Source organism: Bubalus bubalis, chromosome 1 (assembly GCF_019923935.1).
Source record: "Bubalus bubalis isolate 160015118507 breed Murrah chromosome 1, NDDB_SH_1, whole genome shotgun sequence".
Taxonomy (NCBI): domain Eukaryota; kingdom Metazoa; phylum Chordata; class Mammalia; order Artiodactyla; family Bovidae; genus Bubalus; species Bubalus bubalis.
The window spans coordinates 126,800,695-126,825,390 of record NC_059157.1 but is presented as its reverse complement, the minus strand read 5'-3'; the positions used below and the strand labels follow the sequence as shown (position 1 = coordinate 126,825,390).

At 40.5% G+C, this 24,696-nt stretch overlaps 1 protein-coding gene across 7 annotated transcripts in view; it reads right to left on the bottom strand.

Moving 5' to 3' along the window:
• IGF2BP2 (insulin like growth factor 2 mRNA binding protein 2) overlaps positions 1-23,528 on the bottom strand; it is a 172,482-nt gene extending 148,954 nt beyond the window's left edge. For 2 of the 7 annotated variants that reach the window (XM_025287078.3, XM_044943899.1), the window contains exons 1-2: positions 22,229-22,506; positions 20,578-20,638 (exon numbers count right to left, since the gene is read on the bottom strand). In XM_025287078.3, the coding sequence (XP_025142863.1) occupies positions 20,578-20,638; positions 22,229-22,406 (239 nt within the window). In that variant the 5' untranslated portion in view covers positions 22,407-22,506. Of the gene's footprint in view, positions 1-20,577; positions 20,639-20,762; positions 20,884-21,021; positions 21,181-22,228; positions 22,507-23,384 lie in introns of those variants that run through there. The other 5 variants (XM_025287072.3, XM_044943894.2, XM_044943904.2 and 2 more) reach the window with 4 other exon arrangements.
• Between the last annotated feature and the right edge of the window lie 1,168 nt (positions 23,529-24,696).

The window sequence follows — 24,696 nt, the reverse complement described above, 5'->3', positions numbered from 1 at the left end:
GTTGAACAATATGAACAGTTATTCTAAATTAATTTTATTATAAAGATAGAAAATTTTAGCAAGATTTTCAACAGTATAAGCCAAAGAAAATGATTTTCTGTTTAACCATCAAATAAAACAGGTAACAGATGATCAGAATTCACTGTTACCTGAGAATTTTAGTTACTGAAGTTAAACCAGGATAAAATCAGACCCAGTTCCATTCAACCATGTGTAAGAACCTTCCATGTGGTGACTGGGTCCACATCATGAGTAAGTCATTCCTTCCTTCCTAGAGCAGTGAACAGACTATCAAACAGGACTGCTGTGCACACAGCTACACACTCACACACGAACAGCTGAAGTGACAGTGAGACGGATCATTTCACAATGACTTGGGGGAGCTATACCCAGAAGGGGGCCTTTTAAAAAGCTGGATCTTCAAGGGGATCACCCACCTGCCAGTTTTCCACTGCCCATAACACATTTTACATTACTGGGGAACTGAAATCCCTGCCCTAAAAGAGAGAATTTGGACTTTGTCCCCAGGCATTATAGGAGTGATTAGGAACTAAAGGCTAATTTTACTTTCAAGCTGAAGGCAGGTACTGTGGTTTATCTACCTTTGTACTTTTTAACAATTAGCCTAGCATCTCATACATAGGTGTTACTGAATACCTGGGAGTAAGTGACTTAAAAAATGTAATCTGGAAAACAAACCTAAAGATCCCCAGGGGTGCATACAGGTAGAGAGGGGAGGAGGTTCAGACCACCAGTCTCTAATTAGCATCCTCATTCCAGGCTTAACACATCATAGGCATTTAAAAAGTCTCAAACAAAAATACTGTATTATGTTAACATATTAACATACGTTAAGCTAGCATTAGAATGGTTTGTTTCTATAGATTTGGAAAGAATAAGAGGAGAAGACTTCTCAGAGTATAACTCACTAATGAAGGGACTGAGGGCTGGCTTCTTTTGTACCCTACTCTCTATGTACTGCATGGTGACTAAAATACATAGCTTTTTTAGTTCAAGTGAAGCTCTTCCGAGATGAAAAACTTTGCTGAATTCCTAGTGAGACTCAAAAACATTTTTTAAATTAGCCAGACACTATTTGATGATCAGCAGTTGATTCAGCTGAGCTAATTGAGAGCTGAAAGGCAGTCAGTTTCAATACCCATATGCAACCTCACCAACTAGGCACAGAATATTACCTATATACCCACCAACCAGACAAGCACTATCAATGAAGTTTAAGTCTCTAAAGACCTCTGACAGAGAAAATCTCCAGAAATAGAAGCTTTTCTCAAGATAAAAACACTTTTTGTTATTGTAAGAAGAACTGAAATAAGTGAAATTAAATGCTGAAAGTAATGACAAACCTAGATACGGTATTGAAAAGCAGAGACATTAGTTTGCCTACAAAGGTCCGTATAGTCAAAGCTATGGTTTTTCGAGTAGTCATGTACGGATATGAGAGCTGGACAATAAAAAAGGCTGAGTGCTGAAGAACTGATGTCTTTGAACTGTGGTGCTGGAGAAAGCTCTTGAGAGTTCCTTGGACAGCAAGGAGATCAAATCTGTCATTCCAAAAGGAAATCGGCCCTGAATATTCACTGGGAAGGACTGAGGCTGAAGCTCAAGCTCCAATAATTTGGCCACTTGAAATGAAGAGGCGACTCACCGGAAAGACTATGATGCTGGGAAAGACTAAAAGCAGGAGGAGTAGGGGACAACAGAGGATGAGATGGTTGGATGGCATCACCAATTCAATGGACATGAGTTTGAGCAAACTCCAGGAGATGGTGAAGGACAGGAAGCCTGGCGTGCTGCAGTCCATGGGGTGACAAAGAGTCAGACACAACTGATTGACTAAACAACAATATGCTGAAAGTACCCTTTGGAATGCCAATGTAGTAGGGGTCAGGAGACCCAGGCTGGCTGTCTCCCACTAGAACACAGCTCCCAGGCAGCCTCTTCCACTAACAGCTGAATACTGGAGGTTATCACTCTATTTCAGACAAATGCAGCTTGATAGGCTCAATCTTAGAACTCTTCCACAATACCTTAAAAAAAAACAAACTAAAATGTATTTACATTTTACCTTTAAAGGATAGTACAGAATCGAATGGCAAATGATCAAATGTAAAATAGCCCCCAGTTAAGTACCACTGGTTATTGAATTCTTGTTGGAGAATATTTCCCAAATGAAAAAAATCCAAAAAGAGGTACTTCCTTCAGTTTTTCTAATACTGGACTGCCATGATTCAAACTGAATGCTTTCTTTTGAATGGATAGATTTTCAGCCACTTTCTATTATGTGAAAGTTATGAAGGCATCATCCTAAATTCTTCCAGAATAAGGTAGTACCCACATATTAACTATCTGCATCCCAAGGGCATTGAAAACCTAAAAAAAAAAATCAAGATTTCAGCTCATTGAATAGTGAAATATTATTACTGCTCATCAAATAGTGAAATATATTACTTCTAATTGTAATAGGACAGAACTAGAATTTATCTTTTCTTTAAAAAATAATAAAAGACTAAAAAAAAAACTAAAAAAGAAAGGAGTGCTTACTTAACAAAAGAATCAATGTAAAAAAAAAAAACCGAATCAATGTAAACAAAATCATAACAGGTAAATTTAAACTACTCAAGAGAATAAGCTGTTTAAACACCTTTTCAAAGTATTTATATATAATTGATATCATGAATATAATTTTCCCTATTCAATAAGAAGGTCTAGTAGGACTGCTCTTCAGCAACATTTTGTTAATTTACTCAGGTTATAATTCTTAATTGAAAGTAATATAATTTTTTAAAATCTGCCTATTCCAACATTCTATGAATAATCATTCATCTTTCCTTTACCTGAATGAGTCTGAATCGATGGGCCTCAATACATTTAATTCTAACCATAACCTCAGGTCAAGAATTGAACAGCATCAACCAAATTCAGAACAACTGATAGTGCTGATGTTTTCAGAAAGGAGGATCTGATGTGTTTAGTTATGGAAAATGCCCGACCACATCCATGCTACACTGCATGGCTCCATGGCTCCAGGCTGTAAGATACATCCATGAATGTCTAAGGTCAAATGCCAACTGCACTGGCCCATAAGCATTTCTGAAAATCTAGGAAACATGTATGTTTCCACCCTCAAAAGCTTCTCCATGCACCCAGGACCACTCAGAGGAGTGGGGTCCTAACTGAACTCTGGACAGCTCCTGTGGTGAGATGTTCTGTAGGCAGCGACCCCTGTGTATCTCTGTGAAATGGCATCACCAAACAGGACCATCTTTCCCAAATGCTGCTTTTCTTAACTTGAAAAACAAATCAACCGGAAGGCAAATTAAGAAGGAAAAGCCAAGATTATCTGAGACCTGAGTGAGTCACCTGAGGGGGAAGGGGTTCAGCCTGCTGAATGGCTTCTGCTCCCTGTCCCCCAGGACGGGATTATAACAAGAAGTCACTGAGGAAGAATGAGAAAAAAATACATTTCTTTGGGTACGTATCCACAGGAAGTCAAAATATTAAGAAAATCAACAATAATAAGAAAGAGAGTAGATTTACATGTCATAGTTGCTCCTCTGAGCTCACAGAATTCACGTTCATGCTCACCTTTAACCTTCTAACATTTGAAAATGATAAAAATCTGAAACAAATCTTAAACTCAGTCTCTCCACTGAGGATAGTTGGGGTATTCTCTCTTAGCTCTTTAAAGAAAAAAAAAAAATTTAACACTAAAATCATGTGACTATTTTATGGAAAAAAAAAAATGTATTGAGATTTTTAACTATGAAGAGGAAAACAACTCAGAGCATAAAAAAGGGAGCAAAGTAGGCAAAGGATAATAATAAATTTTGATGGACTGGTATATATAACCTGTGTAGAAAATGTTGTATTATATTTACCACTACTGGTTCTTTAAAACAATATAGAAAGCACCTATTTTTCCTAAAAAGCAGATATTCCCAAAAGACTGAGATATTCCATAAGCCTCAGTTTGTCCAAGTTCATAAGGAAACAACCAAGATAACTTATCTTTTTTATTCCAAATTAATTCTATCAAGTTTTGAATGTTTTGAGATTTTACATTGTTAAATATGATTTTTTGTTTTTTTCAAAAATAGAATTAAAAATTTTGTACTCACATATAGTTGATTTACAATACTGAGTTGGTATCAGGTAAACAGCAAAGTGATTCAGTTGTATATATATATTTTTTCAGATTATTTTCCATTATAGGTTACTGAATATTTTCCTTTGTTTTATACAATAAATCCTCAAAATAAATTTTCACTTCACATTAACTATCACGTTATCAAGACCTTTAAGAGAAAAGATTGAATGTTTTATGGGAAGTATATGCAAGTAAAGTCAGCATACGGAAGTAAAGTAAGCACTGAGATTCAGTAAAAATTTAAAGACATGAGTATTCAACAAATTTCTTCAAGAAATAAATGCATAACAAAGGCAGGTACCAAAGATCAGAGGGCCTGCTGTTTTGCATTTTTAGTGGGGAAGAGAACTAGCTTGTCTGGTATCAAAGTGACCACTGCATTTTGCCTGAGAAAAGATTTTCTCAGATTTGGTATAGTAAATAGCATATTTCTTAGAAAACCAACGATTTTAAAGAAGGGTAAATATATTTTCCTCTTGTAGACCATGGCTAACCACAGCATGGCACAATTTTGGAGAAATAAGACCTCACCCAGTTACAAAAATAGCAAAAAGGACTCTTGCTTCTGGCAGAAAAGTGACATCTTTATTGATACTACAAGAAGAGTGTTTTAAACTTCTCAATTTGGCTTTTTTTTTTTAATCAACTCTTTTAGATTAAATTGAAAGGGGAAATTAAATTGTGTTTTATAAAATGTAAGTAACTGAAATCATTCTTCAGGAGAAAGAACAGAAAGAGCCACAAAACAAAAAGAAAAGAAAACAACTCAAGTTAAATACTGAATAAGTGACCCTGTCTTAAGTACTCTGAACAATCTGGGCCTCAGTTTTCTAATCTAAGAAATGAATATAGTAGTAGTATCTGCCTTTCTCATCCTACAAGGTGCTGTGAAAATTAAATAAGGAGTATAAAAGGCATCGATAAACTGTAACTGTTATTACTGCTGTTTTATAAGGAATTCCAGTTTTATTCCAAAAGGAGTTAATCATAAATATTAATACAAGGGGATTATTCTTTTCAGTGTAAGTGCCAAAGCAACCAAGTCTCTCTTTGACTTGCTGACTTTTCCTGATTGACTTAATTCAACCCTAAATGATCCCTGATGATCTCTAATTCTTGGTATTCACCTTTTGAGTAATTCCTTCCCTTTGAGTGTGGACAGAACTACAGTCTTGTATCTAACAAACAAATAAGGCAGAAGTGACAACGTGCAATGCAGTGACTAGGCCATAAAAGGCTGTGTGGTGTCACTCTTTCTCGGATTACTCACTCAGGGAAGCCTGCTGTCGTGCTGTGCACAGACCCACGGAGAAGCCCATGTTGTGGGGAACAGAGCCCTCCAGCCCACAGGCAGAAAGACACTGAGGCCTGCCAACAGCCCCAGGAGTGAGCCTCGCAGCAGATCTTCCAGGCCAGCTGAGTCTTCGGATAACTACAGACCCGGGTGGCAACTTGACTGCTATTCCGTGAGAGACGCTGAGCTAGAACAACCCAGCTAAAATGCTGCATGTTTCTGACCCTTAGAAAACGTGTGAGATGATAAACATTGGTTGTTTCAAATTGCTAAATTTGGGGGTAATTTGTATGCAGCGACAGGTTACTAATACAAAGCATTTGACAGCATCTTGCTCTGCAACTAACATTTAAGATCAGTCGCTACCTTGGCTATGGATTATCTTGCCCATTGGTAAACCTGTCATTTTTGTATTTGTCAGTTTATTCCACAATAACTTTTGAGGCTGATGGCTTAAACTGATATTTGATTTACTACATAAAAAAACACACCTTAAGTTTGATTCTTGTATCCACTTATTATCTTGCAATAGAAGGACAGCTGCTTCTGTTTTTATCAAATAGGTTTTTCTGTGAGTCTCAGCAGATTTTTAATACAATTTGGGTTATACAGAGAAATATCTACAGGGAAAATTATATTTTCATGTAATCATACTGAATTTAAGATTAACCTATTTTTATTTTTTTTAACTGATATGCAAAACTTATTCTGGTTCCACCAAATCCAAATCTTTGCTTTCCAATATTCATTTTGTATCTTTGTGCAACTGCTCTTTTACAGCTCAACTCAGTTTAAAAAGATTTCATACCTAAAATGCCCATGAAGGTTTCATTCTAATTAAGCCAAAGAGTAAGTCAAAAGTTTGAAAATCCCACTCACAAACAAGCAAAATCTCTGAACTACTATTTTCCCCACCCTGTTTGAAAATAAAGAAGGGGGAAAAAGGAGGGGGGAAAAAAAGTAAATTATTAATGATCTTATTATGACTTTAATTTTAATTAATTCATTCAAAAATAATTAATGAGCAGCTGTTTCCAGTATTCAAGGCATTCAAGATGCAACAGTGGAAATAAAAAATAAGACCAGATCTCATGGTACTTCAAATTTTTAAAATTCAAAAGACCAGCCCCCAAAATATACTTAGCTATTTTTGGGGAACTGATGACTGTTTAGATCCATCACAAACAAGGAGAGTCACTTAAAACCCTGAATTCCCAGATCCTGCATGGGTTACACAGATGACTTGCTAACTTTTTTTTTTTGGAGTGAGGCATTTATTTCCAGTACAAATTTAAGGTGAATAAATGGAGAGACACAATATTTGTAATTTTTTTCTGTGTCAGGCATGTTAATACATTGTTATATAAACTACATAGTAACATTAATTATTTAGTATTAGAATCCCATTTGACAGCTGAAATTTAGGCTCTAAGATAAGATACTAGTAAGCAACATGGTTGGGGTCTAAATTCAGTCGATTTTGATTCCAAAGTCCATGTTCCACCCACCCCTTGATGAGTTGCATTTTAAGCTCCAATAAATCCTAAGATCAAGAGCATCTACAAAATTGCCTATAAGGAAAAAAAAATCTCCTATTAAAACTATACTTTAACTCTAGTAACTACTTCTAACTTAAATTTCAGTCTGGCATCATGTAGCTGCTTTCAGAGTATCTCCACTTGCATATCTATATGACATCAAACTCAATACACCCAAAACTTGATTTCCCTCTTAAAAGCTATTCTCCCCCCAAGGTTCTTTTTATCATGGCATCACTTTTCCTATCACCTCACAATTCAATCAACTGACCTGTTACCAAGCTGCCCACGCCACTATAAGATGCGCATGCTCGGTAGCTTCAGTCGTGCCCCACTCTATGTGACCCTGTGGGCCGCAGCCAGCCAGGCTCTCTGGTCATGGGATTCTCCAGGCAACAATACTGCAGTGGGTTGCCATGCCCTTCTCCAGGGGATCTTCCTGACCCAGGGATTGAAGTGGCATCTCTTATGTCTACTTGCATTGGCGGACAGGTTCTTTACCACTAGCGCCACTTGGGAAGCCCTCGCTCCATTATGCCTGACCATAAATGACTTGCTTACAACGTTCTCCAAAACAAGTGCTTTACCTAACTTGGTGATCACTAAAGAGCTATTTCATTATGCACGTAAATTACACAACAAAAAGATACATTTGAAAAATGCTAATTCCAACTGTCAGAGTAGTTGTTTTTCATTTTTTTTAAAGGTCCCTTAGGCAATTGGCAGTTTTCATTTAGTCTGGCCTTAATGAGTATTTACCATACCTAGAGCCCAGAAACAGAATCCATACGGCCTTCAATTTCCTCAACTTAAATACCAGAAAGTGCAAGAGTCACCAAAACATTTCTCAAACATATTTAAAAACAAAATTTTTTCACCACCAAATTTTCCTACCAAGTACGCTCTATGCTTTTAAAACTACATGTCTTATATCAGATGTTGGCTTATAGGTAGAACTCAAGTTCTTATTTTTAAAGAAGTTTGCTGGACATACAAGAACCGTATTTTCTTAGGAAATGGTTTAAACCATTATCTATAGTTTGCCTAGTATTTAATTGGAGAAGAATTCTGACTGATGTGGAAACATGTTCCTCCAATTACATGAGAAAATAGAGGTTTATTTTTTTTTAATGAATGTGTACTCCGAAATACTATACAAACTTACGAGTGTCACATATTCAGCATATGTACATTCTGTATTTACCAAAGGACTTTAGATGGCTAAATATAACAGAAACAAAATAAGATCACTACATAAAGATAAACACTATAGGGTACTCCATACAATGGAGAACATATTTATTCCAGAAAAATAAACTAAGGATGGTTGCTCTGAGACCTAATTTTAGTTTTGAGCTTTCAAATAGCTATCATCATTAGATAAGAGACATACAAGTTTATCCAGTTTATCAAGAGAAGTACTTTCCCCTCTCACAGAGAACCTTAAGGGTAAGAGATACTAAACATAATGAAGTGTCCTCAGCAATACTTTTGCAGAAGATGCAGATTTTCACGTGGTAGAAACTGCAAACTGGCAACCCACGAGCCAGATTAACCTGCTCTCTTCTCGGACTCACAGTGTCTCCAAAATTTTTTCAATGGTCGAAAATTTTAAATATTTAAAATAAGAACTCTGACTTTTGACTGTAGCTGACTAAAGCTATGCCTCCTATACCCCATTAGGCCTCTTATACTCCACAGAACCCCTCCATGCCACCACTTATGTCATTTACAGATATCTGAATGTGGACCCTCATAAATACAGTCTTAGAACAGTCTGACTATAAAACTTGAGTGAATATGAAATCATGAGTCTTTCAAGACCAGTCTACAAGAAGCCAGAGTGATGAAGCACAGGGGCATGGAGGAAGAGCTCAGAGGGTAGTGTCCCAGTCCTTCCTTCAAGACTATAAGGACTCGGCCCAAGAGTCTTTGGCCACAGGTTAAGAAATCACTAAAATAAATAAATAAATATATATATATATATATATATATATTTTTTTTAAGTAATACCTTGTTTTTGAACAAGAATCCTACATGCTGGACTGACTGAAGTGTGTGTGTGTGTTAGAGTATAATGGCTCATGTCCCTTCTGATTTTCTGGGCATCCATTCTGAAAAGTGAAAGTGTTATTCGCTCAGTCCCGTCTGACTCTTTACTACTCTATGGATTGTAGCCCACCAGGCTCCTCTGTCCACGGACTTCTCCAGGCAAGAATATGGGAGTGGGTAGCCAAGTCCTTCCCCGGGGGATTTCCCCAATTCAGGGATTAAACCCAGGTCTCCCGCATTGTAAGCAGATTCTTTATTATCTGAGCCACCAGGGAAGTCCAATTCTAATCAAGTGAAAGTATTTTGATGATCACCTCTGAGTTCATGGAACCCAAACACATAACAGATAAAAGTAGAGCTGCTCTGCTTGAAAAAGGGATATAAAGGCCATCCTGTTTGGACCTCCCAAAGTAGTAACTTGTTCTTGATGAATGAGTGGGTCCCATGCCACCAGACCCTTCACTCTTCAAAAGTCATTTGACACTAATGACTCTGCCAAGAGCTAGAGTACAACCATTGCCCAAGGAGCTCTCTGCAAAGTTCCTGAAGGGCAAACAATCTGTGCTGTTGATTGTAGAAAAATCCATAGATTTAGTAGTCTGGCATGCAGTTGGCAAAGCAAACATTTGTTACTAAAGCGAAAGTGACAGGAGATGGAAGGCCATGCCACAGGATTCAGAAGTAAGGGAGGCAGAGTCTAAACTTCCTCAGGAGAGAGCTTTGCATCTGCTAGACTACCTGATCAAGGAATGAATGGACTCAAGCCCCAGAATTACATACTATAGGGCAGATACTTCTGAAGTGTTTCTTCAAAGCAGCAAACCCCTCTTCTAAGCCAAATTCCAGACCAAACTCGAATATGTAAAACAGCAATGAATGCAGCTGTCTCCTGATTGAAAGGTGGGTAAGAAGCCAGAATCCTCTAGGTACTTATGTCTACCCCCTCTTCCCATAAATTTGGCATCTCCTTAGAATCCTAAGGCTCTGTGGAACATACAGTTAAAAGCACTACTGTGGGGAATAAAGTTTGTGACTTGGGCCTGGAAATTTTTAAGGCAGGTATTAACACCTTGGGGCTTCCCTGATGGCTCAGTGGTAAAGAATCTGCCTGCCAATGCAGGAGATGTGGGTTTGAGCCCTGGGCCGGGAAGATTCCCCCTGGAGGAAGAAATCCCATGGACAGAGGAGCCTGGCAGGCTACACAGTCCACAGGGTGGCAGAGAGTCGGACGCAACGGAGCATACATGCACACATTAACACCTTGACCATGATTATAATAAGTGAACTAAAGCCACAAACCATTTTCAATATCAAAATGACTGTTTTGAAATCACTGTTGAAATAGATACATGCAGCAAATCATTAACACAAAAATCAATGAACCAAAGAGATAATTCTTCCCTGGCAAACCTCTTAAGATGTATAAAGAATTACATGAACCAGCCACCTATGCTCAGTCCTTTATAACCCTTAACAGAATCCCTTTTTAACTTATCTACTTCATACACCTAAATCCCAGTCTTCTTTTCAAATAATGGAGCCACCAGCACCTTTCAAATCTTTTGTGAAGGAAAAAAAAAATATCTAAATAAATAATAGTAAATCTGAAAAAATAAATTAAGCAACCAAAAAAAAAATATTAACCAATAGCAGTTTGTTCTTTATTCCTTAAAAAGGAGATTAAATCCTACACTAAGAAAAAAAATCTGAACTTAAAATCTAGTTTCTAAAGATCCTTGATTTTCATCATCTTTAGCAGAGACACAATTCAGGGAGTTTTAAAGCAGTTAGTTTATAAATTCAGTGTCCACGATTTGAAGACATCACTATCAGTTTGAAGAGAAGAGGGAAAAGAGTGTAGTTGGATCCAGGAGAAAGACCATTTATGGTCTTTACGGTCATTTATGCATCCATGTATTTTTTTCTTTCTGTTCTTCAGTGGTTGTTGTTGTTGTTGTTAATAGATCTTTTTCTTTACAAAGAATAAATAAAAATACACCTGGTGGGGGGGGGGGTAGCCTAAACTTTCAGCACTGAGAAATCCATTCCCAAGTTTCCAACCCCTCACAAAAGCCTACAAGGACTGACCCCCACGACCACTGAGACCCTGGAGGAGCCGGTCTGTGGCACACTCCCAGGAAGCATGAGCCACAGAGCCCATACATTCCAGCATTTTGAGCAAGCACGCACACGCCTCCCCACTTCCCCAGACTCCGCCAGTGAGGGGCACCAGGCTGGAGGCAGGCCGCACACCAGGCACCTTCCAGCCCTGGCCCAGCCATCCCCAAGGGCCCGGCCATCCCCAAGGAAATGTACAAGGGAAGGAGAATGCGAGAGAGGAAGAAGTGGCCAGTACAGGGCCTCAAAGAAAGAAATGTAAGACCTTTTGTGGGGCAGACCAAACACATACTCTGAGAGGTTTTTAAACGTCAAAGATCAACTTGTGTGAGACTCAGCCCTGCTAGCACCCAGTGGAGTCCCTTAGTCTCCCACCCACCATCAGTACTAGTCTTTGCCACGTGCTCTGAAATCCAGAAAGAGTGTACAAGCTGCATGACAAAGTTCTGTCATCTATGTTTCCATGGCTGCCTGTATACTTTCTCCCTTCCTTCTCTCTCCCGCTTCCTCATCCCGCTTTCCCTCCTTCCTTCTTCCATCCCTCCCTTCTTTCTCTTTTAATAATTGAAGAAGTTAAACTCTATTTTTTCAGCGTTAAACTGTTTCATCATCCACCTCCAACTCTCATATAAAGATGCACAAACACTTTTACTCCAAAACCCTATCCACACAATGATGAGACAAAACATCCATTTTTCAAATATTCATTGTTAAAATCACAAAGATCAGGAGGGACTAAAGTAAACAGTTCCACATTAACAAAAATTATATAGCCTATCCTCACATGAACTTTTTTGAAATATCCTCTATTTATGAGTTGGTTTAAGGTTAAGCTGTCCATGGAACCACACCTCAGTGAATATATTTTGCTTTATTTTCTAAGAGAAAGCACAAAAGTGAAGATATAAACATGGTATTGAAAATTTTTCTGATAATACTCGATTGATAAAAGCCATTATTTTTTTTACCTCATAATGAATTTTTTTCATAAAATTACATTCTTATCAAAAAAGCACCACCTGTATATCTAGAAAGCAGAATTCTTGTTTATCTCATTGCATTGGTAGTATAATTGTATCTCAAGTCCTATATACTTAAAAGTCATGAATGCATAATATATTTAAATAGTGTATCAAAAAGAACATATAACTCTTTCTACTCCCTGTGCTTTCACTGACTTTTTCATTGTCAAAAAGGTTTAAAATTTTTTCATGTTAGTAAGATGAAAAACTTTATAGAAGACAATTTGCAAGAATACTGTTATTTCCTTCTCCAAATCATTGATAATTTTTAAATATACAGATAAAAAATGAAAGCAGGCCACACTTTGTATAACACTCTAGGTCCTACACTAAAGAGTCTGAGTGTTTTTTTTCAGGATTTAAAAAAGGTATCTGAGTCAAAGGATATAAATACAGACCCTCTTTCCCCCTCCTCCCCACTGCATACATAGTATGCTTTTTACACTTAACTTTCAGCCACAATGTTTTTTTTTTTTTTAATCTTTACGTAATTACTAATGCCTCTACTACAGGACTACCTCAGGAAAGTTTCTTCAAATTATGACCTAATACTTTTAGTTGTTTTTCAGTTACATTAAATTAAAACTATACTAAAGATCAGTCCTTTATCTTCCTCAGCATATCTGCTGTATACATGTAAATTTTGTCTCTAATTCTGATTTAGGAAATACATACAAAGTTACTCTATAACCTACACACACATGACAACTTTCTACTTTATTGCTAGGCTATTGTTACTGTATACAAATTAAATAAAGGTGAGCAAGAGTAAGACAGCCACTGCTGCTTTGAAGCAGGTTTGGGTGGGTGGAAAGAGGAGTTGCTGGGGAGTTAAAGTTTTACAGCCCTATCTGTAAAAGGTATGAAAATCAGATCTCTCTTGGCTGTATATAGTAAGATACGAAGAAGGCCTAGTCCAATGCCTAGCACACCAACTACTCAGTATTAGTTACCTTCTTCCTTTTCCCCATTTTCTGAGTCAGGATTCCACAAAACATGCAACACCCAACCCTGGACTCTACTAAGTTAAAGAAATGAAAAGCCTGAGGAGTTGGAAATCATCTTCCTTCATTTACTTTTTTCTTGATAATTCCTTCCTCCCTCCACCACCACCACAAATATGATAGTGCACAAAAGTTAAAGGTAGCAAGAGGATAACGCAGGTAAAGTTTACTGCTAAGGGGGAAATGGACTATTCTTCCTATGCTTAGTTATTTAGTATGTTTTTGAGTGATATATCATTAATGAGGAACTTGGGGACTTTACAGATGCTATTCTATTAATGTTCATTTCACCCCCACAGGAAAGGCCAAAGGCCACAGTCTGTACAGAAAGAAAAGCAGAGACAGACACCAAATATCAGGAAAGACTTGGCAGCTACCAGGGAAACACTTCAACCAAAAGCTGTCCTGCCCTCTAGCAATGGGTTGGCTGAAACCCGGGAAGAACCCACCCAAGTGATTCCTTGAGCCTGACTTTCCTTTACCATGTGGCACAGAGTCTTGACCAGACCGTATGGCTCAGCTGCTGAAATCTCTTTCTCGGCAATGTCCTGTTTCATAACACAAGGAATGCAACCACTGAAAAAAGCAATGTAACAACAACATCGAAATCCAACCTGCTTGGTTAGGCATACCCCACTTCTGTCTACGGGCAAGCACAGTGATGCTGCTAATAATGTTAAAATGACTTCTGTTTCTAATTTTTCCTAAAAACTGTAACAAAGTACAGATCATTTTGGATTGATATAAGAATAAGATCATTGCAAAGGGTGATTCACAAATAAAATCTATATTTATATCTTTCCTTCCCTCTTGAATGGAAACCTCTGAACCTATCAATAATAACACTTTCAGACAACTTTTAATTAAACAAAGTGAATGGAGATGAAGCACAGTGGACTGAGAATCAGAAGTTCTAACCCTAGCTTTACTATTTAATAGCCATGTGACTTTAGGCAAATTATTAAATTTCTCTGTGACTAAGTTTTTTCATCTAAAAAATGGAATAATATTAACTGCTCTTCTTCAGATAATTATTCTTTAGAATAAATGAAATAATGTTTTGAAGAGCCTGGGTTATCATCAGTATTATATGAATGGAAGATACAGGCACATAAGTAAACATCTATCTAGTATTATTTACATGTCCATACATGGAATCATGAAATTACCTTTCTGATCACATTTAAAACAAAAATTAAAGTCTAAGCATCGCCCGCTAAGGCAAATCCTCACATACTGGTACACATTAATTATATAATAAGGAAAACCAAAAATATCATTCACATTGCAATGGTCCCATACAGATTTTCCTGGTCATTAGGTATAACATTTTCTTATAACATAGATAGATAAAATAAAGCCTAAAACATGCATCAGGACTCTGAATTTTCATTTACTGGACTTACTGAAATACCTAGTTTATGAAATATTCCTGATAATAAGCAGAATGGGAAAATTCTAACTAAATCTTCACATTTTAAGAAATAAAGCATAGAATAAACAAATAAAATGTATCTCCAAAATGTAAGCTTATTATTTAGTGAGAACCAGAGACTTGGAGAAGAAGCATATCTATCAAATAGTAGTTATCACTTTGGACTTGACCGCCTGCTATTAATGCAAAAGTACCCTTTTTCTCTGGATTATTCAACACCTCAACATGCCATCAAATGCTAAACCAAATTAAGGAAACAGTAATTATATTCTCCCTCCTCTTTGGAAGCCAAAGTAACAAAATCTGAATTTTCCTGTAAGAGAAAATAATTTTTCTTCACTATTTTATGGAAATACCAGACTAAAGTACATTATCAAAACAGGAAAAGAAAAACCTTAAAAATAATGCTCTGAGCACTCTGCAATTTTGCTGCCCAAAATAGAACCCATACAGTCTATGCCACCAAATGAAAATTACAAGTTTGTAAGCATGAAGTAAAATTATAAAGTAAAAGGTCTTTAAAAATATTTTATAATGATAAGTGAAATACTGTTATATTTACTGGTAGGTGTTTGCTCTTTATTTGCTATTATGTTTTCTTCAATGATAGTGTTTTGAATGACCATCCAAACTAATTTGAGCTTGAATTTGAATATAAAAAGGACAAATCTTGACTAATAAATTATTTGGACATGTTTTGTTAAACAGAACTGTCCCATTCTTCAAATTAAGAATCTAATCATAACTTTTAAGAAATTATGCTTCTGACTAAAATTTTTAGAAAATTAGTTTAAAAACTGGCTTAGCCAACCCCACCCCTCTCTTCTCCAATACCAAAGGACACTGAAGACATTTTGCTGATATTTAAATAGAATTTTTAAAAACATAATTTTGAAATCTACAATTCAACCTTTTAACAGCCTCCAAAGAAACCAGTTCAATGCCATGCTTCTTCTAATGAAACTGATTCAGAGTACTTTTGTTACACAAAAAAATACATTGCCTTCCACAGTATAGAATTTCTAAATGAAAATACATATTCAAATCTTGAATTTTCTACAGAAAATCAAAGCCTACACAGAATCACTTGCTAACTCTCTTACTGAGAGGGGACATCTGAGCAAAAGTGAAGGAGAGAATATTTTGCATAGGACGGTCCTTCCAGCAGCATGCTCACTAAAGCAGCCACTTCAGGTGACTGTGCCCCGGCTTCCACAGGTTAACCACCTGCAAGAACTATAGATCATGCAAGCACACATCACTGCACTTGACTCCATTCACCACAAGGTTCTAACACCTAACAATTTCCCTGTGCCTTGTCAGGAATGAATAGCAGAACATTTGTTGCTCAATTAAAGATTTCTTCTTCTTCCCTCTTGATACCATCTCTGTCTGAAACTACTGTCTCCCATAACACACACACACACCCATGTGCACACACCCCACTGAATCACAGAGATGATACACTTAAGCTCAAATAATGTCCTGTGACAATGCTGATCAATTGCTCATCTACTTTTGAGGATTTCATTACCAGACTTGGAAGAGTGATTCAGCAATCGACAGCAAATATTTAGAAAGTTGAAAGTATCAAATATGTATAAATAGTTCTTATAGAAATCTGATTTTCATAGCTTTACTGACTTTTAATGAATGTGCTCAAATTACTATCCTGTATGTACATTTCAATGTCATTTACATTCACCCATTAAAAATTGGAACAACCGCACAAAATAAAAACATTAACTCAAAATAATAGTGAAATGTTGATTTTGATATCTATTGGTTCTAAATCTTCAGTGTTCTTTAAAATTTTTCTTTCTAAAGAAAATATATTGTACTTTAGATCATTACATATAAAAGGTGTTATACAAATATTATTAATCTTCTCACCTTCTCTATATAAATGATAATCTCAGGTTAACATAATAAGAAAACAAAACTCTGAGACCATCCCTTACCAGTCTCTCATATCCAGTCATAAGTACAAAGAAACACTATTATTTAAGAAAACACAATTTGCCAAATGTATTACATATCACAAAATTGTCTTTTAGAACTAATGTTTATGTCTTTAGCCATTCAGCACTTTTATAAATCACTACAATATAATTTAAAATTGATATAAATTTGGCAAATTGGAAAATCAAGCAGTATATAACATCTATTTTGATTTGTAGATTTCAATGGCTTTTAATATTTAACCAAATAATATAAAAATATTAAATGACCAGTCTTTTAAAAACACAAACTAGAGTTTTAAACCTGAATTATTAAGTAATTTTTTCTTTATTGCTTCTATTTTAATTTCAATGCTTATCTCGCAAAGGTCACAGAAATGCATAATTTTATATGGCATGACCTAGAAGTGTATGAAAAAATTACTAGCCTTTTTTAAAATGAGAAGCTAAATGTCGAACTCAAAAACAAATCATAAGTAACCTTTGAGTCTTATATATATATATAAAAATAAAATATATATATTTTAATATACATTACACACATGTAATCTATACAATTAAATCCAGGCATTAACTTCTAATTCAACAAATTCTTGAAATGAAATAGGGTAACATGTGATTTTAACCTAATGAAGTCTTTTCTGTTGCTACAAAATTAAAAATTGATCCATCAAAAGCCTTTGTTGCAGGGAGGGCTTGAGGTTGGGTGGTTGGTTTTTTTTTCTTTTTGGTATTTAATTCAACTAAATACAATGTAGTACATACAAGCAAAATACAATTGAGATACTGTTTTCTTTAACATTCCTATAGGAGACCAAATTCATTTGCATTGGAGAGAACACAATTACTGATTTTTAACTCATGAAAGACAAATTCATAGCTTTTTCCTACACTACCTCATAGTATTCTCACCATCTCAGTGAAAGCATGTCTAGCACCACTTAGTTACTTCCTAGAAGTGGGCAGAAATTGCATTTTTAAAAGTTTTGTTTCTCACAGAATCATTCAACTTTAGTTACAAAGCACATTCAGGTTAGTGTAAGTCTTAGCCCAAAACAATTTATGCAATACGTGTGTGTGTTTGTGTGCATGTGTGTAGATATAAACAGCATATAAATTTTTTTAAACTAAACTCTCATCAACATCAAAAATGAAATTTCTATCAAGGACATTTCCACAACTTTTAAAACCCTTTGTCAGTTTTTTATTCTTTAAGAAATCTTTGATTCTTATATACTACCAAGAAATAGGAATAGAGAAAAAAGAATCGAAGATTTTTACTCAACAGAGCCCGAAGCCAACTTAGAAAGTTAAGAAAAATAGATGGTTTGTACATGGTTTACTTTACAGTAATTTACATTTAATAAGAATGAAGCACATGTGGCAAAAGAAAGAGTTTTCTACTTCTGAGTGACCCTGAGAAAATAATAGTATCTAGTCTGTCCACAATAACAGCACATATAAAAGGATGCTAGAATGATATTTAACAAAAGATCCAATTGGTAAGCAAATGGCATGCCAATATTTTCATAACTTAAGATAAAAAACATCCCCTCCCAAGTATCATTAGCTTAAAAAAATCTATCTGGAATGTAGATGTTAAAAATGATTCCTGAGAACAGAAAGAAATCAGAACAATATAAAGAAAAGGAGCACTCAATGGCAGAATGGTTCTGTAAGTAAGCAAGCAATGAGGATGAACTGTTTTCTTCACATTTTCACTTCTACCAACACAAAAACCACATATAGAACTGACTTGACGCTGACAAATGTACTTTTAACTTGTTAATTTTCATGGAAGTGCAACAAAAGAACACCAAAATAGTCACCATATAACATAAAAGCTTTGGTTTCAAATGTCACAGTACCCTGTTTTTGAGAGTTCCCACCGTGGTGGAGCCCTGTACATGAGCACACACAGCTGCCTCCTCCCAGGAGTCTGAGCTCAGTACACAACACCAGTCATTAGTTATCTCTCCCTTAGCCTGCAGTACCAGTAACTAATTTCTGCATTTTAAACTAATAAAGGAAAGGAAAAAAAGATTCAAGCCATCCAATCAGAAATGAAGCAACCCTCTACAGCAGCAGCTTATGCATACATTTGGTATGTCAGACGTCTTCAGTGTAGTGAATCACACACAGCGCATTGTAATCTACCTCCTAGGTATTTCATATCACCCACAATGTTCAAAGAAATCATGTCCCAATAGGGCTGTAAAAGTCCTAGATTGCTCTTTAATTAATACTAAAAATTTGGGACAAGTTTTTAATTCTAAACTCTTTTATAAACACAACAAAATCATTTAAATGACCCTCCAGCTAACAGCAAATAATCTCTGCATTTTGAAAGAAAAAAGTTAAAAAGTAGTATATTTGTGACAAGTTTCAAGAGATGTTAATAACTTTAGATAAACTAGTATTTCACTTACATTGCCACATTAAATAATGCTCTTTGCAACATGAAATGAGACACCAACTAACCAAAGTTAAAATTCTACTTATTTTTCACTAACTATAACTCCAAAAAAGAACTCAAAACAACTATACAGTCAATAGAATTAGATATTTACAGAAACACAACCCATCAAATATTTTGGGTGGTTCTTTTAAACCTTGTTTAATATATTCATCCAATATTCAAATGTTATGAGTAATTCTAACTTACAATAAATAGTTAATATATCAGAAAGCTTGAACTTAGATTTATCAAGCCAAAAAAATTTTTTTTAAGTATACAAATTTAAAATTCTTAATTGAAAAACCTATCAGTTGCGCATTACATCTCTTCCTAGCGAGAACTAGCTTAATGCTACACATAAAACTGCAAATCATAACTTTTGCCTCTTTTTTTTAAAGGTATTAAGTAGTTTTCTGATATGCCACTGGAATCACTGGTAAACAAAAGATATTTTGTTGCCTAGTTAAAACATACCTGGAAATTTGCACACATTTTTAGAAACCCCTTAACTAAATATCTATGTGTTTAAAAAGTAGAATAGTTTGTTTTAAAATCTATTCAATTCTAGCAAAAATCAAGTAAATGGTTACACTGTTGAGAATTACAAATTGTAAAGGTGGTAAGTCACAGACTTCACTTAGAGTCTCCAATTCAGCTACTTAATGACTAATGGTGAAGAAATGTATGTGAATGGGATATAAACTAAGTTACGACACATAGAAAAAAATTCTAGAATGAGTAATAAAGGGCCCAAATTTAAAGTCCACAATAAACTTTAAACAAAGATGTTCTCCCTCAATCTCTCCTCATAGACATTCTCATGTAAGCAAATCACTGTGGAGAAATCCAACCTCCACAAAACTTTTTACTTCTTCATTAACAACAGTGCACTTAAATAAAATTATAAATTTCACAGTGATATTTGTTTAGCCTCAAATGTATCTTAAAAGCAACAACAACACGCTCAGAAGCAATATTCAGTAGTTTCAGTGACTAAAAAAGTCTGGCTTTTAACCGCCATCCAATCCAAACAACCTTCTTGTTTAAAACGCTATGTAAAATATCGACCCTTAACTGAATTATTTTATTATTCAACATTTAAGCTATCTAAAAAAGAAAACTAATTAATCGCGAAGTTTAGTTAAGCTATTTAGCTGACACAGTAAATATTTACTCTTAACATCTCACAGGAAGTCTTGACAAGCATTTGCTGCCATTGTGCTGGGGGTTAGGGTGGGAGTGGGGGGGGCGGGGAGGCAAGTTTTCATAAACAAGTTAAATGGTCCCAGCAAATTTAACACAACTAGTGTTCGTCACCCCCACCCCCAATAGGCACCAGATATTTTCCAAGTACAGTAAACACCTTATATAATGAAAGTAAAAAATGTAACTTTCTAAACTATTTTATCTCCACTGACAAAACAAACAAAAGCCTCTTAAAAACTATACAAGCACATTAAAAAAAAACTGAATGTATTTTTATTTATATGTGAGACCAATCAAAAAAACTAAGCAAAATATATTTACCTGAGCTTTTTGGAGACTGAGTAATCAACTTCCATGATTTTCCCATGCAATTCCACTTTACCTTTAAAACAGAAATTAAAGCACTCAGAACCTTGCTGTGATCAAACCGGCGGGGGTCTAGGAGGGGCACGCACAGAACTCCACGCTCCGGTTCCGCCTTCAGGCGCCCTCCAGGGGTCTCTTACCCGGCTCGAACTGGGCAAACTTGCTTCCCAGTGGGAAAAAAAAGGTGGGCGCCGCGTTTCGCCTCGTTCCCCGGGGACGAGGTGGGAAGGGTGCGAGCCCGGATCCCGACCCCAGGTAGAGCTGTGGGTGGCATTACCGGAAAAACAAATTTAATAAAGAGCGGCGCCAATTTGAAAGGATGAGCTCATTTGAAACTCAAGCTGCAGGGCTGGCGCGGCCCCGCTCCTCTCCGGGCCCCCACCTCTCCATTCCACTAACCCGGGCCCCGAAGGCTCCGCTGCGCTCCCCTCCCTGCCCTCTTCTCCCGGTGGCCCCGGAGAGATGCGCCGAAGCCCCCCGGGGTCCGCTTCGGCGAGAGCCGGGTCCCCGCCGGCTTCTGATCACCTTGGCCTCGCCGCCGCCCCGCCCCCACCCCGCGCGCTGGTGGGGAAGGGGCTACGGCCGCGGGCAGAGGCTCGGGGGGCGCAGGCTCGTGGCCTGGGGGCGAGCGCGGCTCCGAGCGGTGCGTGTGCGAGAGGAGAGTTGGTGAGTGCGCGCGCGCGCGAGTGTGTGTGTGTGTCGCTCTCCGTCTCCCGTCTGGGCTCCAGCGCTCTCGCGGGCCCCCCGGTCGCCTCTTTCTCGGTCCTCAGCCCGGGCCCCCACCGAGTTGAGACAGGGCACCTCGTAAAAAGGTGCTTCTGGCCGAGCGGGAGGCGGGGGGACAGGCGGCGGAAAGCCCCCAGCCCCGAGTTCTTCTCAATAAAATCGGACAAAAAATTCAGAGAAAAATAGGAGCGCTTGAGAGACGAGCGAGAAGGGAGTGAGGTTCGGGAGAGGACCGAGAGAGATGTGCCGTCGTGCAAGGGCTGGGGTCTGGGGACTCCCCGAAGTCTCGAAGGGGATCGTCAGGGTGGCGCCGAGGGGGTGCCGAAAGTGGGGGACAGCGGGGCGACCTGGGGAGGGGGGGCTCGAAAGGAGAGTGCGGCTCAGGGGACGCCAGAGGGCGAGAAGTCCTGGGCACGAGGCACGGGAAGGGGTAAGGTCCGGTCAAGGGAGAAGGAGATGGAGGGGTGTTTTTTTTTGGGGGGGGGTCCCTGACAAAGGGGGTGACGGGAAGGTCAGGGAAGAAGGGGAGACGGGGGGCTCTCTAAAGATGGGGGTGGGGGAATTCTGGAGAGCAGCTCGGGGAGCCGGGAAACGGGGTCCCCGGGAGAGCGAGCGAGCCTCGGGAACCCTTGGGGCGGCACGGGGGTCGCCCCAGGACTGCGGCTGGGAGGGCAAGGGGTGAGTCCAGAGCTGGGGGGGGAGGGGAGCGGGCCGTCCCAGGAGCGGGCCGGCGGTGAGAGTTGAAGGTCTGGTGCGTGGAAGTGAACGTGAACGCCGGAGCCCCCGCCGGGCGCCGCCCGCAGGGCTCGGCCTCCCTCCGGGCGCCGTCCCGGCCTGAGCAGGGCGAGGCGGGGGGAGGGGGACAGCGCCGACTGCTCACCCGAAAGGGTCTCGATGGCGCGGATGGCCCAGTTCTGGTCGGGGTAGTCCACGAAGGCGTAGCCGGACTTGAGCAGGACCTGTCCCGCCAGGGGCAGCTTCCTGTCCCCGAAGAGCTGCCGGAGGTCGTCGGCGGTGACGGCGGGGCTCAGGTTCCCGATGTAAAGCTTGTTCATCATCCGTCTCTTCCCCGAGAGCCCGCGGCTCCCCCGGCCCGGTACCCGGCGCTCCTCGCCTCCTCCGCTGCCCTCGTCTCCCCTGCTCCTCCTCCGCCCCCCCTCCCCGCCCTCCGCCCGCCCGCCACCCACCCCCACCCTCAGCCTGGCTCCCCCCACCGCGGCCGGCCGGGCCCGCCCGGGGGCAGAGGCGGAGGCGGGGACTCTGTGCGGCTGCCTCCTCGGGGCAGAGTCCCGGGCCGGGCGGCGGCGCGCGGACAAAGCGCTCTCTCTGCCTCCCTCTCTCTCCCTCTCTCTCTCCCTCTCAAGGCGGTGGCGGGAGGAGGAGCAGCGGCGGGCGGCGGCAGCGCACCCCGCGTGTGTCTGTGTGAGAGTTTGTACGGGCGTGTGCGCAGCCTAGAGTGAGCGAGCGAGCGAGCGCCCCCTCCCCGCCCGCGCCGCTGCGCCCCTCGCCTCGCGCCCCCCGCGCTCCGAGGGCTCCGCGCTGGCTACCCCGGCTTCTGCCCCGCGCCGGGCGGGCGGAAGCGGGTCGCGGCCCGGGGCTGGGGCTCCCGGACGCCAGAACCCCGGGGCGGGCGCGGCGCTGAGGCCGGGCGAGCGGCGGGGCGGGGAAGGCGCGCCCCGGGCGCGGGTGGGAGTGCGCGATGGGGAGCGGCTGGAGCCGCAAGGCGTGGGAGGGCGAGGGGCTGCGGGAGAGAGTGGAAGGGGGTGTGCGCAAGGTGGACCGGATGTGAGGGCGCGGCTGCCGGGCCGGCGGGAAGGTGTGTCTCGGAGGTGAGAAGCGAGGGCAGGCTGGGAGACCACAACTTTCGCGGCGAGTTGGCCGAGTCCGGTTCTCCGCGCGTTCCCCGGCGGAGCGCTCGCTCGGAGACCCGCTCCCCGCCCTGCTCTCCCGGGCGACCGGGCGGCGCGTGTGGTCGAGGGAGCGCGGACGGGAGTCTGGACGCTTGGGGGCCCGGGACTGGCCGGGCCCATACGAACCTTGCATCCCGGGGAAGTTGCTCCAGCCCCGGGCCTCAGTTTCCCGGACGGCGAGGGGAGAAGGCAGGCCAAAGCGGAGCCACGTCCCCTCTGCCCGCACCCGGTGCGCCCGGAACCCCGCGGCCGGCGGCAGCCTGACGTTGGCAGCTGCTCTCTATTCTGGGAAGTGCCTAGGGCTTCCCGAGCGGCCGCTGCGAAGCCAGGTGGCGGGTGGGGAGGGGGCAGGGGCTGCGGCCGGGAGGACCGACGCTCGCTGCTATGCTTCGAGGCCGGGTTCAGTCCCCCCCAACTCCCGCTGGGATGGTGGGAGGCGAGGGTGACTGGAAGCGGAGGCACTCAGGCGGTGGAGGAGTTCCCCAAGCTTTGGGAAGGGCCGGGAAAGAGGTCCTTCCAAGCGGAGGAAACAACGTGACCGACGGAAGAGGCTGGGTTGGGATGAGAGCAGCCCGAGTCGAGGGGCTACGGAAGGAGCCAGACAGACTAGAGACCGGTTGCTCGTTCCGGGGCCCGCCTGGAAGTCTGGTGGTTAGAACCTGGTCCCAGCCAGGAAATGAAATTCTACAGAAAAGAAAAAAAAAATTGGCAGGATTCAGAGGCGAAGGGGCGAATAGACGATTCCAAGATCGGCACTACTGGGGGCCTTGGGAGAGGTGATGGTTTGACCAGAGAAATGTGCATTTTAAAAAATTTATGTTGAGAACGTTAAGGGTTTCCTGATGGAGAAACCACAAATGTAGGGATAGTCTCCTGGCTGGGTCGTGAAGTGCTCTTTCTCAAGCTCTCCTCTTGACCAAGTGGATGGGGAGGCAGCACGGCTTCTTAAAACAAAACAAAAAACACGTCCCTGGCCCCTTCCTTTGAAGACTGACTGTGAGCCTCAATTTTGTGTTTTCCTTAAGTAATCCCAGGTGATTCTTGTCTGGGAAACACCGGCCGGTGAAGGCCTTTTTGGATTAGGATGTAGACCTCAGCTGTGTGACCTGTATGTAAGTGTTCCAGCAAGTCTGAGCCTAGATTTCTTCAAACATGAAGAGAGGATACAGGGACCAACTCTTGGCTGTTGTGAAGGCTACACAAAGGATAACTGAATAGTGTGAAAACACAGTGGACACACACTTAATGCTTGTTTCTTTTCTTTCCCTTGGAACTCCCAAGCTTTCAAATACTTCCTTGTGGGGAAACATCTCTTTAAATAGTTGTCTAGAGTAGAAAATGTAGTCTTTCTAACCTAGGTATCTGCAGTTATTTGAATTCTGGCTTTGGTCTCAAATATTCACATATTTCCTCTTTCTAGAAAAGGAATTGGATTTTA